Source organism: Mastigoproctus giganteus, chromosome 14 (assembly GCF_048544385.1).
Source record: "Mastigoproctus giganteus isolate SK-2022 chromosome 14, ASM4854438v1, whole genome shotgun sequence".
Classification (NCBI taxonomy): domain Eukaryota; kingdom Metazoa; phylum Arthropoda; class Arachnida; order Uropygi; family Thelyphonidae; genus Mastigoproctus; species Mastigoproctus giganteus.
The window spans coordinates 91,387,521-91,401,721 of NC_143588.1; the positions used below are offsets into that span (position 1 = coordinate 91,387,521).

The 14,201-nt window shown below is 38.8% G+C and overlaps 1 protein-coding gene across 2 annotated transcripts in view; it reads left to right on the forward strand.

Moving 5' to 3' along the window:
- Nucleotides 1-4,646: 4,646 nt before the first annotated feature.
- The window catches only part of LOC150075350 (sushi, von Willebrand factor type A, EGF and pentraxin domain-containing protein 1-like), a 253,397-nt gene continuing 243,842 nt past the window's right edge, over nt 4,647-14,201 (forward strand). For both annotated transcript variants that reach the window (XM_090388279.1, XM_090388280.1), the window contains exon 1: nt 4,647-4,762. In XM_090388279.1, coding sequence (XP_090244405.1) covers nt 4,699-4,762 — 64 coding nt within the window. In that variant the 5' untranslated portion in view covers nt 4,647-4,698. The remainder of the gene's footprint in view (nt 4,763-14,201) is intronic.

The window sequence follows — 14,201 nt, forward strand, 5'->3', positions numbered from 1 at the left end:
AAGCAGCTTCGATATCGGCATAAACAACCGCCATTTCTGATCTGGCCTCAAATAAATTTAGAATTGCCGTTTGGACTGCCAGAAGGTTGGAAACAGTTGGTCTATTAGGGAGAACATAATGGAGTTGATTTGATGGTTGTGGAAGAAGATGGCGTGTTATATGCGGAAGAAGGACTTTTTCCAGTAGCTTTAGGAGAGTGGATGCAGTGGATATCGGTCTATAGTGCTTCGGCTGGCTTGGTAGTTGAACTTTAGGTAGTGGGGCGAGAGCGTATTTGTTCCAGGATGCAGGAAACACTCTATGAGAGAGGATGGAGTTGAACAAGTAGAGCAGAGGATCAAGGATATATGGACTGAGGTACTTTATGATGAAATACGGGACTTTATCGACGCCAGCGGTGCATGACGGACGCAGCGAGTTGATGGCTTGAAAGAGCTGCCATCGATCGATTTGAATGGAAAACAGCTCATCATCTGAACCAGAAATGGGGTCTGGTTGGTAGTCATATGATTGTGTGGTGTTCGGATACATCTTGGAATCTGGCTACATAGTTGATCCATTCAACTGGATTGAAGTTGGAACCTGGTTCAGAGTTACGGGTATATGGCACTTTGCCTTTGGATACGGTCTTGTCAGTATATTTTTTAATGGCTTGAGACTTCAGTCTGTTAAACAGTGCTCTAGCTTTGGAGTACTGAATTCGGTCATATGCTGCACCAGACTGTTTCCATTGGACTATTTGCACTTGAAACTGTAATTTAGCTCCGAAGACCACCAAGCATTAGTTCTAGCAGAGATACCAACCTGTTTATCTGTTGAGAACATGGTAACAGTGTGCAACCATCTAGTTAATATGTGATTCAAGAACTCCCCAGTGAATTAATCTTGCTGCATAAAGGCATCTATTCGGTTGTAGGAAGGTGGGAGAGATGGTGATCTTCCTTTTCACGTTGTGGGAGACATTGAAGTTGGGCGTTGGGAGCTGCAATAGGACTACGATGGGTTCATGATCGGATTCGAAGTGAGTTTCAGGTTTAATGTCGACGCTTCAGGAACCAGACGATGATATGAGGTCCAGACGTTGAAGACCTCTAGTTGGCTTTCATTTATGATCCTGAGGCCACTAGGTGCAATCTTATCCATAAGTGACTCGTGAAGATTTTGGAGACTTGGTGGTAAGTTAAAATCTCCACGGATGAGGTGGATGGCAGATGAGTGGAGCGTATTTATTAGCCAAGACACAATATCATTGATTGTCTGAGCATCGGGGTATATATATTGCACCGAGAGCTAATAAGCAGGAGTTGATCTTGACCGTTACAATCAATGTTTCGAATAGATTGGATTTGCTGGAGACTACATGTACGAACTCAAGTCTGCTGGCATTAATGATAACAGCAACACCCCCACCACAGGTGTGAGATCGGGAGATGAAGAAAGATTTGTAATCGGCAGCTTGGAGCCTTGGGCAGAGGCAATTGATTCTTATTGTGGTTCCAGCCAGGTTTCAGACATGCAGATGAGATCAGCCATTTGGGACAGGAAACAGTTCTTTGGTTCCCACTAAACTTATGTTTCGTAAGTGTTCCGTTACTTCCGTAAATATATTGCGAGATGAAAAGTGTTCCGTCACTAAAAAAGTTTGGGAAACGCTGGTATAAAGCAACTTCTTGAATATTGTATTCAAGTTTGAAAATCTCACTTTAGGAAGGATGTGAAGTGTGGCAGGACTAGGGATTTGGCTGATGATAACCGCGAATGCACCCTCCTACCTATCGAGAATTTTGGCTGTGGTAAATGAGTGAAAGCGATATGAGTTGCATTTAGTATGTTTTATTTCATTTATTTTATTATTTTTTATTTATTCATTTGTTTATTTTATTTTTTATTCATTTGTTTATTTTATTTTTTATTCATTTGTTTGTTTTATTTCTTGCCTAATGCTGCATAACCCCAGGGGCTCACATCTGGTGAGTATGGGTTTGGCACACCCAGGATCCTGAGCTGGATATCATTATTCTTCTCTTTCTTGGAGAGTCCCTTCTGCTTCTGAACTCTCTCTCTCTCTCTCTCTCTCTCTCTCTCTCTCTCTCAGGGTAACTCAGAAATTTTTTTGGCTGGTGCAGCAAAAGCCTTAGGCTTCCTTGCACTATATGGCTAATAATAATAATAATAATATTTCTCCCCAATTAGGGAGAAATAATAATAATATGCCTACTCGCATCATTTTGTCAATATCAGTATTAATTCTATCCACTTTTATTTGCTGAATGGTGGTGGAGGTCAGTGATAGAGAGTTCACTCGTTGAAATGCATATCACTGACACAAGATCAAGCGTGCCTGTTCCAGGGGCGTATTCAGGGGTGGGGAGAGAGGTCATATGCCTACTTAACCAAAAATTTGAAAAAAAAAAAAAAAAGAATGCAGTAGGCGTTCTAGAAAATAACCCAAAAGTCTGGTCGCCTTTCCCTCCTCTTACAATGATACCTGTATCTGGTCGCTATGCCCCTCCTTACGATGATACCTGGATACGCCATTGGCTTGTAGTACAATATTGTGTTTGTGTTGAGAAATAAAATAGTGCTGTGAATAAATAGAGAATTTCACATATTAATAAATCATTTTAATTTTTATTTCCACCTGGTTCATCGATGGTAAACCAGTGGTACTCGTGTCGACTTTAGGATTACTCTAGCACGCGAGCGTTCATAAAATACACACAGTGTTTTTATTTGAAAATAGATTTGCTTTGCAGTCTAGCTGCATATAATAATAAAGATCATATGATGTGGTTGACAGTCCATAAAATGTAATTATGGGAAAATTATACAACAGCGGAGTATTTATTAAAGACTTAAATACTACAAACTTTTTACAATAAAGAGTATTTCCGCAATACTCTTATTATATTATATTACATTATTATTAGCCATATGGTGCAAGGAAGCCTGAGGCTTTTTCTGCACCAACCAAAAAAAAAAAAAAAAAAACATTCCTGAAAGAGAGAGAAGGGAATCACCAAAAAAGGGAAGAATGATGATATCCAGCTCAGGACCCTGGGTGTGCCAAGCCCATACTCACCAAATATGAGTCCCTGGGGTTTATTGATATTATTAATTTAATCTGATATATTTAATTTGTTTATTTTTCAGTTTATCACACTGTCAGAGATATTTTTGTAGTTTATTTTTTATTTTGTGAAATTAGTTCGTATTAACCTAAGGTTGGACTGTCTAGTCAGTATTTTTTTTTTTTTTTTTTTTTTTGACTATGGCATTTGAAAATTCTTAAACATAGCTAATCATTGAAATTTCCATACTTGAAAGGAGTGTATGTTTTGTGTTCAAAATAAGTGGAGTGACAGATATTAATACAAATAAAAAATGATTACGATTACGTTTATATCAATTCAGCAGTATATACTTAACGACAATTCAGTGTACATGAATATGAAATATGGATTAATCACTGTTCCACGAACAGTGATTAATACCTAATTGCGCCAGATCTGTTTCCTGTCACTGGTCAGTAGCAGTAGTGGCTGCTGGTAATTGAAACTGATAGTGTCAAATAAAAAATAAAAAACTGTACAGCGTTGTTTTTTTCGCTATGCGCATATTTAAATCAGCTAAATGTCTGCCTAATTATTTAATTTAGAGTATATCAACGTATGAATTGTTATTTTATTGTTATTTTAATAAATTATCATATTCATTGAAAATAAAACGCTAAAGCACGCGAGACTATAAATTCGAGCGAATTTAACTCTGGGGTATTCATTCATCCTTCGAATAAATGAAGAGAAGAGTTCGAAGGCGTTGCTACCCGCATACGTGGGTTATTTCCTATACTTACGCTATGGAGCACAAGGGTGCAGTACACGCGTTTGAGTTGACTGTGATTCGAGCCCACGAGATTGAATATACAAGTTGTTCGAAAAGTCTGGAACTAATGGTAAAAATATGTTTTTCTTTACAGGTGAAAAATGGCACTAACACTGGATAAAAGGGTGGAGATAGTCCTTCTTAGTGGTCGTCAGGGATGGACCCAGAGGGAACTGGCGGACGAGTTTAATGCTAGACATCCTGAAAGAAATCCAATAATTGGGAAACTGGTGGAGAAATTTCACTAGTTTCCCAAGAATGATGTTTCCTCACTGATGGATTGAGAAGAGAGGACCAGTGGAGTGGGCACCTCTAATTTCAAATTATAACTTTATTTTTTTCAGTGTCTAGATATAAAAAATTAAATCAACATTCAGCCTTTCTTTAAAGCAACATTCAGCCTTTTCTTTCTTTTTAAAGACTGAAAGAAAAGAAATTCCGTTTTTATCTGTTCCGTTTGTTTGTTTAACAGAACTTAGCACTTCTACGATTTGCTTCAATAAACTTTACAAAAACTGAAGTGCAGCCAAGTTCTATTTCCTCGAAATAATGATTCAAGCATCGTCATCAAAAAGTGGGTTGGTATTGCATCAAAGGATGTTTAGCTCTGATTTTAGCGATAAAGCTCTCTTGACTAGGAACTTATACGATATGGAAAGTCAAAGGTCATGAAAGTTTTAAGAACGCAAGTACACCGTTATCAAATTACTCGGTATTTATTATTGCTTTTCAAAATCAGCTCGCAGGCTTGGGCAAATGCTGCATTACAATTTTAATTCTGTATATCTTTACACAGTGGAGAGTTCTTACCGATGGATCTTTTGCTTCTGCTTCTATTAACATTCTGCTTGCAAGGTTTTGCACAATCAAATAACGGTAAGTAGAATCGAAAAACTACTAATATAGTAGACTGTTTATTATTATTACTATAAAAAAATTATTATTATTTTATTAATTAATTAATGAAAAGGTATATATTTAAAACATATTAATCATTTTCAAATCTTAAGGAGAAAGAACTGACTGTTCAATCAATTAATGTCTTTTTGGCATTAATATATGCTTAAATAATATTGTATTTAGTTGAAATAGAGTCGCAGGAATTATATATATTGTTTTACATTCTCATATCAATATAATATGTTTGCAAAAACCATATTGCCTCGCCTGACTAACTGAGCCACTGTAGCTTTTTTTTTTTTTAGAAATAAAATTCAAAATTTACAATCGTTACGTATATATTATGTAGTGATGATAGTGTCACGATTTATCGGGTTCTATGACTGTTTTTACAAGGTTAGCAAACTTCTGCTGTAATGTACTGATAATTACCGTATTTCATTGATTCTAAGACGCACATTTTTTCACATTTTAACGTCTCTGAAATTGGGGTACATCTTACAATCACTGTCTAAAAAAATTTGCAGGAGGGGTTGTCGTCATCCTGTTGTCACTTCATTTGAGTTATGTTCATTTGGTACACGTGTAACTAAAATTTGGGCCCCTAATAGCCGTTTAAGTCTGGGTGCTCTACATAACTCCTCTAGTATGTTAGTTCTTGATGCGTTTCGTGGACATTTATGTGAACAGTTAAAGAATAAGTTGGCCGAAAATTGCAGTTACGTGGTTGTTATTCCTGGTTGCATGTCACGCTGACTGCAACCCCTAGACGTTTCAGTCAACAACCCATTTAAGGACTATCGAGGAAGGAATATGAGCCCTGGTTGTTGACTGAAAACTTTCCATTGATAAAGTTGACACCTTCCATTGACACCTTCTTGTAAGATAAAGTTGACACCTTCTTGTAAGATAAAGTTGACACCTTCTTGTAAGATAAAGTTGACACCTTCTTGTAAGGTAATATTATACTTCATTTGCTTCTAATACTGCAGAAGCAAATGAAGTATAATATACAATCAAATGTCATTAAATGTTGAAATAAATTTTTTTGTCAATTTATTATAGCATTTAATTTTTTCCTTACTAGTGATAAGTGTAAAGCGTGTTAACTGTCTGACCGCACCAGAGGTTCCCCCATCTCCGCATTGTATACTCTGTGCATCACAGTATTCGGTGGAGGCCAGAGATTTAAAAGTGTGTGGGGAGTGGAATGTCATGTAGTGTTATGCTGTGTTATTCTTCTGACCATTTAGCCGTTGGGCCCCTAGTGGGATCCACCGTTGCCCACACTTTGCCACGAGGAGGCAGGTCAGGCACCCAGTAGATTTTTAAGTACTCTGGCAGGTCCTGTCGCCTAGTTTCAGAATATTTCAGTGGCAAAGATCTAAAAAAAAGGGGGGGGGGGCATTGCGGTGAATTTACAACCAAATTGGGGTATATGTTTAAATAAGAGGGGTTAAAGTTTGCGCTAGTTCAATTCTCGGTAAGTAAGTAAGTTTGAGTAGAAGGAGAGACTGAAGGCTGGGGGAACAGATAGAGATAAGGGGACAATAGGGAAGGCATCCCAGTGAATATCAGTGGGGACAGGCCCCACCAGGAGAAGAGGGGGAGGGGTGGAGACGGGAACCCGTCTGGGGATTTAAAGAACCCAGGTTATAGCACCCGGTTTAAATCACCAAATGGCAGAACGTCAGATTTAGGATGTGGTTCCTAACATCCCGACTGGGGGACTAGAAGGTCATTCCTTTAATTGGTATTTCATTCTTCAATTGTATTTGCAGTTCATCCATTTGCTAGTTTCGGTTTTGGTGGGGAATCTTGTACTGCTGCTTGGCACATTGTGGATAGTCAGTTCTGGTCCATCAGACATGAGACTGATTTGGGACATATTCATCATCAGTGTCAGGTCACCATAGGCATTCTCCTCTTTGTTCATTGCCTTCTCTATTTAGTAGTGAGAAGGTTATGTGTCATTTCAGGCTGTTCAGTCAATAAGGATTTGTTGATAGGGGCATCATTCCCTTACTTAGGTTCCTTGCTGCTCTTTTCTTGCTCATTTGGTGCGAGTCTACGGTCTGCTTTGTTAATCTCTTTTGTTATTGTGCGGCGCAATCATTGTCCTCCTCCTTGCAAAAAAGATCCTACGCGAACTTACTGAACGCTTTGTAATCTTCTTCCATGTCCAGTAAAAGGTGTTCCTGATTACGGGGAAGGTACGTAGTCTTGGTTATCAGGATGCTTCAGAGATCATCATAGTATTCACATTCATACATTATGTATTGCCAGTGGTACTGAAAATAATCATGCATCTTAGAATCGATGAAACACGGTGTCAATATAATTTATTCAGTTATAATTAAGAAATTAAATAATTAACCAACAATCACCGAACCAGGAATCTTTTACATAGGCCTCTATAGAGATCACATTTAATTAAGATTAACAATGACAGTATTTTTTATCATTCAATTTGACGATTATGATATATCTTCCATTGCACAAAATAGAAGGAACTGGAAAGTTGCTGGAGAGGTCTGCATCCTGCAGTGGATTGAAAATAGCTGATGATGATGATGATGACGATGACGACGATATATCTTCCATGATAAAAATTTTAAATCACCCATTTTTTTTATGGAAATAGTATTTATCAAGTATACTACCTAAATTATGCCCTACATCACCATAATAATCTCCTTCCCCTTTTACAAATTCGCCATACAAATACAAATTCCCTATCCACTATACAAATACAATTTTTCTGTAACACTATAACAAATATACAGGGTGTCTCAAAAATATTGGTACAAACGTTTAGGGGAGGTAGGTAACATCTAAAGGAATGTGAATCGCATAGGAACCCATAACTGGAAACCTCACCGTAAGTCGGTAGACGGTGCTGTTCATCATTTGCTAGAGGGAAAATTTCTGGTTTACTCATTCAAGCAGTAGTAGCCGCACAAAGAGCGTGCATCGATATACGAACTGTGAGCTGGAACACATGAACCTAGTGTATGGATTAGCAGAGGGCAATGGACGAGCCGCTCAACAAATTTAGGAAGAACGCTTCCCAGACAAACATGTACCAGACCACCGTTTGTTTGGGCGTGTGTATCAAAATTCGTGCGATTATGAGTCATTTTGAGGTAACAGGAGTAGTGCGGGCAGACCACGTTCGACGCGAACTCATGCCATGGAAGAAAGTGTGTTGAATGTGTCCAGAATAATCCTACTACCAGCACACGTGCCGTTGCCTCTGCCTTAGGAGTGTCTTGTTGCAGTGTACAGCGTGTCTGGCACGACGATTCCTTACACCCCTTTCATCTCCAAAAGGTTCAGTTACTGTTCCCCCAACATCATCCTTCACGTGTGGCTTTTGTGCAGTGGTTTCTCCAAAAAAGTGTTCAACAAGACTTGAATTTTCCAGCCTATGTTTTGTTCACGGATGAGGCTTATTTCACTCGGGAAGGCTTATTCAATCAGCACAATGCTCATGTGTGGGCTCACGACAACCCACACGGTGTGCGCCCCCATGCGGCACACCATCGCTTCGCAATAAATGTGTGGTCAGGTATGGTCAGTGACTGCTTAGTCGGCTCATACCTTTTACCATCCTGCCCGAACTCCATTAAATATCGGATCTTTCTTGAACAAGTTCTACCAGGGTTACTTGACGATGTTCCAGCAAATGTGAGATGCAACATTTGGTTTCAACATGACAGGGCACCTGCCCATTATGGAAGGTGTGTTCGTGACCCTTTGAACAGGTGTTTTGGGCATCGATGGATTGGCCGTGGTGGACCCATTTGCCTGGCCCCCCACGCTCACCTGATTTATCGAGCCTTGATTTCTGTCTGTGAGGGGCGCTTAAATCTATCGTGTGTGAATTTCCTGTGGAGATGGAAATGGATCTCGTGGCGAGACTCGTCTGCACTGCTGCTACTGTCAAAGAAACTCCACGTGTGTTCGACCGTGTCCGCCAATCCATGCTGTGTTGGTGTCACGCATGCATCGCGTCTCATGGTGGAACCTTCGAGTATCGTTTATAACATCATGAAATGCACATCTCGTATTCAATTGTTAATATTATGTCAAATAAATGTTTGCCACTAATTACTGTCTTGCGTCATTTCTGCTTCTTGTGCCTCTGCTACTACTTTCCCGTGACGTTTCCGGTTATGGGTTCCTATGCGATTCACATTCCTTTAGATGTTACCTACCTCCCTAAACGTTTGTACCAATATTTTTGAGACACCCTGTATATTTCCTATACCAATACAAATCGACTTCTACAATTTCACGATTTGCTCTATCGGCACATTGCCGTCTTGTTTTCTGTTTCGATTCTAAATTGCGTTTAGAGTGGCAACTAGAGAGAGTAATACTATTGGTCAGGTTATCAGTAGTGATTATTAGTGCATTAAGAATTTGCAGATAAAGGAACCATTAGGTGGTAGTGATCATAGTGTACTGATGTGGGATTTACTTAAAGATGTAACTACCATCAGGGGTAAAGGGAAGAGTTTTTGTTTTCGTAAAGGTGACTACAGTGGTCTCAGACAATTTTTAAATTCTGTACAGGGGACCAACTGATAACGTTATCAACAGCAAATTCTAAATGGGAAGCATTCAAGGAAGTAATCGTGGAAGCTACTAGGCTTTTAGCATTAACATTGGCATATGATGCAAGAAAGCAAGCTTATGCAGCATCAGCCAGCCAAAAAAAAAAAAAAAACACTCCCATTTCGCCCCTCCGTTCGTTCGTTCGAAATACCTGTCCAGCTGAGCCTTAAATTTATTTAGGCTATCAAGTTCCACAACAAGGGATGGAAGTCTGTTCCACCAACCAACTATCCCCTGGCAAATTTCCGCACATCTATCCTACATCTGTCTTTCCTCAATTTGAATTTATGCCCTCTCAGGTGATTATTCTGAGCAAGAGAAAGAATCCCATCGGCATTGAGCATGCTCAAACCATTCAAGTCTTTATACATCTCTGTCAGATCACCTCACCGGTGTCTAGTCTCCAGACACTGTAATTTGCAAAACTTAAGCCTTTCTTCGTAAGAGAAACCCTTTGTTCCATTCACTAATCTTGTTGCCCTTCTCTGTACTCGTTCCAACAGCTCTTCATCCTTCTTGAAATGAGGCCTCCAGACCTGTATACAGTACTCAAGGTGTGGTCTGACCATAGCCTTATACAAGAGAATAATTACCTCCTTATCCCTGCTAGAAAAATTCCTGTATATGATTGACAAGACACCATGAGCTACTCTTGCAGCCCGTCTGCACTGCTCAGAAAACTTCATATCTGCCTGTACAATTACCCCCAGGTCCTTTTCATTCTCTACCACTGTCAGTGTAGTACCACAGAGTTGACACGTCACTCTGGGGTTACTGTTTCCCATATGTAGTACTTTACATTTGTCAATGTTAAATTTCATTTGCCACTTCTCAGCCCATCTGCTCACCCTTTCCAGACAGTAGTGTCCTTAACAACCCTGCCAATCTTTGTATCGTCTGCAAACTTTTCTTAAAACTTTTCAAAATTTTCTTACTAGGAATTTTAATTTGGAGATTGAATAACCTCTCCTGAGCCTGAAATCAACACTTGCCAAAAAGTTATTTAATATGCTCATTGTATGCCTATCTCCAAATCTATTTAGTACCCTAGGTTGAGGCAAAACAACTGCTTTGGATTCCTTAAGTTGTGTGAAACATTCCTTTGAAGATTCAACTCTTCATAAATAGTGTTAAGGTTTTTCATGAATAAATTTAACTTCAGTTTTTGAATTGGATATAGTATTTTGAATTTTAACAAAAATTGCCTTCTCTTATTCAGATCATTCCAAGAGTTTGTCCCCATTAACAGTTTCAGTATCCTGTTTAGTAAATTGTTTATAACCCTTATTTCAGTTATATTTGCTTTTGCCCATACATTTACTAAATAATTGAGTTGGGAGTCCACTAATGCATAATATAAGGTGACTTTTGTTCTTTGATTTAATTTATTTTTAATATAATAAAAGAAGTACACATAAAATCTCATTTTTTTGTTCAAATTTGTTATTCGCATTGCCCAACTTAGATTATAGTCTATCCATAACCCAAGTGATTTGAAACTTCTTCAAATAAAGCCACCAACAGTCGACTTAGGGATCTTCAGTGATGTTTAAATGTCACGTATAGACCCGTACTACTGTCTCTTCCAAACCCTACGAGTGACACATGATGCACGGGTAGGACGTGGCCAACTATCAAAGGAGGGGTGTCCGGATATTAATAGTAGGACAATGTATTTTTAGGGGTTATAAAATGATATCCCGTAACTATAGACCAATAATAATGATTGGGCTGGGACCACTGCGACCTTGGATCCCTAGAGCAACAGTGTTTTGGCAAATCAACCTTGCTAATGACTTTCTCATCAGATTACGGGCGTTCAGAAAATTATTTCCAATGTATCATTCTTTTTATACTCTGAAATCCCGATATTTGAAAAGCAAGCGAAATTATTATTATTATTTTTGTTGTTTAAAGGAAAATTGTCTGAACTGGACAACGTCATTAATTTTTAGCAAATCTTTATCAAACTGTTTACTAAATATTTATGGATGCCAAACATAAATGAAAGTATGAAAAAGAAAAAAAAATAATATATATATATATAGAATAATTATAATTAAACGTATCCAGTCCAGGAAGTAGTGTCCAGATTTTCCCAGTAGGTTTCTTTGATTGGACAGTCACTGTTTGGTCTAATCAAAGAGCCGGTCCGATTCAGGCAACCTTTTCCTAATTATAAGGTCAATAAAATCATGGTGATAGGTCATTTATTGATCCACGAGTTTGTGATCTGTTTTTAGATTATGATTTTTGAAATCTGGAACACCTTAAAATCATAATTGGGTCGACAGATTCAGTCGACTCATTCTGGATAAAAATACCAGCAACATTCCTTCCCTAAAATCCTATTTCAAAACGTAAGTGCAAAAATAACTTTGATATTCGGTAATCGTAGTGAATACGTGGGATGGGCATGTAAGAAAATTTTCTAAGTGGGTGGACAAAGATTGTAGGTGGGTAATGCATACTGTAAGCCAGTATTTATCTCTTTGACAGTCTAGTAAAAGTGTCCTGGGTGGTCAATAAGTGGATAGTGTTGCTTGCAAAATGGATCTAGGTTCAATTCTCGTGAAATCCATGTTGGATGACAGGAACTTTTATGGGGTTTTCACACTGTAGAACTTGGGACCGATTTTTTTTGTTTTTCACTTTGCCATTAACGCTCGCATACACATCATTTACAAACACGATATGCTGACAAATATAAGAATTATAAATAGTAAGTCTATTTCCACCTGGGAATATGAAACAGTATAGTACGAATAGGCCCTCGTGGTAGCACAGTGGGTAGAATCGCCGTCCTCCACACTCCGGGTGGAAAAGACCTGAGTTCGAATAACATCTATGAGGTGAGGAATTTTTGTGGGTATTTTTCACAACGTGGCTGAGTTAGTCTGTCTCAGGCGAGGGTAGCATGGTTTTTTCTCGTGGAAATTCGAGTTTTTCATCCAGAAAACAGAAAATCGATCTCAGAACACACAATTTTCAGCCAATATTCACTGAGCAATATGGTCATAGGTGGTGATGTTCCCAAAAACCCTACTACTACAACAACAACAACAGTAAAAATACTTCATGAGATTCAAAGACGCTTTGGCGCTTTCTCCACATTGTAAACGGGCGTTTTACTAACATAGAAATATGGTCAATCTATTTGTTTTGCATGACACATACACTAAACCAACAGAAAGAAATGCTCCAAGGTTTATAATCTAATAGAATTTCGTTCAGCAAATAAGGACCTTGTACTATTGGTTGAATATGCTTCGTTGCTAGGGGAACGCTGAATAAATCAGTGTTAAATTAATCATGTTCTCTTCTGCTGCTACTTGTTATGTTTACAACTTACAGCCACATAAGTATCGAAAGGGACAGAGGAGGCCCACTTGCCCAATCGATTTTTGGCAATATCACAATACTGACTTTCACAGCACAGGGTCCCCTTCCTTTTCTGAAAATTCAAAACGGTGCCAATACATGTATCATACATGTATTGGCGTCAATGGATAATTAAAGGTGCGGTATGCAAATATAAGTTGACGAATGGTGTGTATCACAAGTTTCTTGGTATCAGATAAATACTGTTCGCTTTCTTGGAGCTTCTTAGTCAACGGGAATTGAAGAATCTGGGATTTGGTAGTCGTGTGCCTATACGAAAGCCACTTCTTTCGGTAAAAAAACATACGATTGGAGTGAGGCCGGTATTGGACCGTGGAATAATGGAAAAAGATCATATGGCCTGCTGAGTTTCGATTTACATTTTTTTGCATCAATACCAGAGTGAAAGTGTGGCGTAAACTCCATGAAGCCATGCATCCAGACTGTCTCGTTTCCACCGTTCAAGCGACTGGAGGTGATATCATGGTATGGGACACGTTCTGTTGGTACAGACTAGGTCTGCTCTTCCCCTTAGAGGGTTTTGTTACCTCAAGTTAATATCTGTTTCTCCTGTCGGACAAGCTTCCCCTTCAGTACTTAATTTTTCTTGAATTACGATGGATTTTTTCAAGACACCAACGCGACTATCCATCGTGCAAAAAATTGTATCTGAATGGTTTGAGGAACATTCACAAGATTTCCAACATCTTTTCTGGCTACCTAATTCTTGACATCCGAATTCACTTGGGAATGTTTGGACTTTTTTTTTTTAGGTCCTACCCACTGAAATCTCAGGAAACTAGGTGGCAGGACTTGCCAGAGTAAACTGCAACTACAGGGCGAAGTGTGGGCAACGTCCGGCCTCAGCAGGGGTCTGGCGGCTAATTGGCCAGAAGAACAATGGTACACGACATCACACACTTCAAGATCCATATACTTTTAAATCTCTGGCCTTTACAGTGAACTGTATCACACCACAATGTAAACTACGCGGCGATGGGGGAAATCCCTGGTGCCGTTTGACCCTAAACACACTTTACACTTTACAGATTTTGTTGGTGGAAAATGCAGTGAGAAATTGTTAAATTTTCCTGATGGATCTGTAGTCCTATTGCTCTTTCATGAACTATTCCAATAAATCCCTTCCGTGCACCAACCATTGCAGGGCTCCATCAGTGCATAAGCCAGATAGTGAACTCCATTTAAGCTCAAATCTCTCGAAGACTGTGTTGACTGTTTCAAATATATCTTCAACGATAGTTGTTCTTTTTAACGGTCGAAGCGCCAATAATTCTTCTGTGATGTTGAAATCCGCATCAACTCCTCGAAGAAATATTGCTAGTTGTGCTGTATCAGAGGCATCGGTGCTGTCATCCAAAGCAATTGAAAATGCTTTCAATCTAGCAATCTT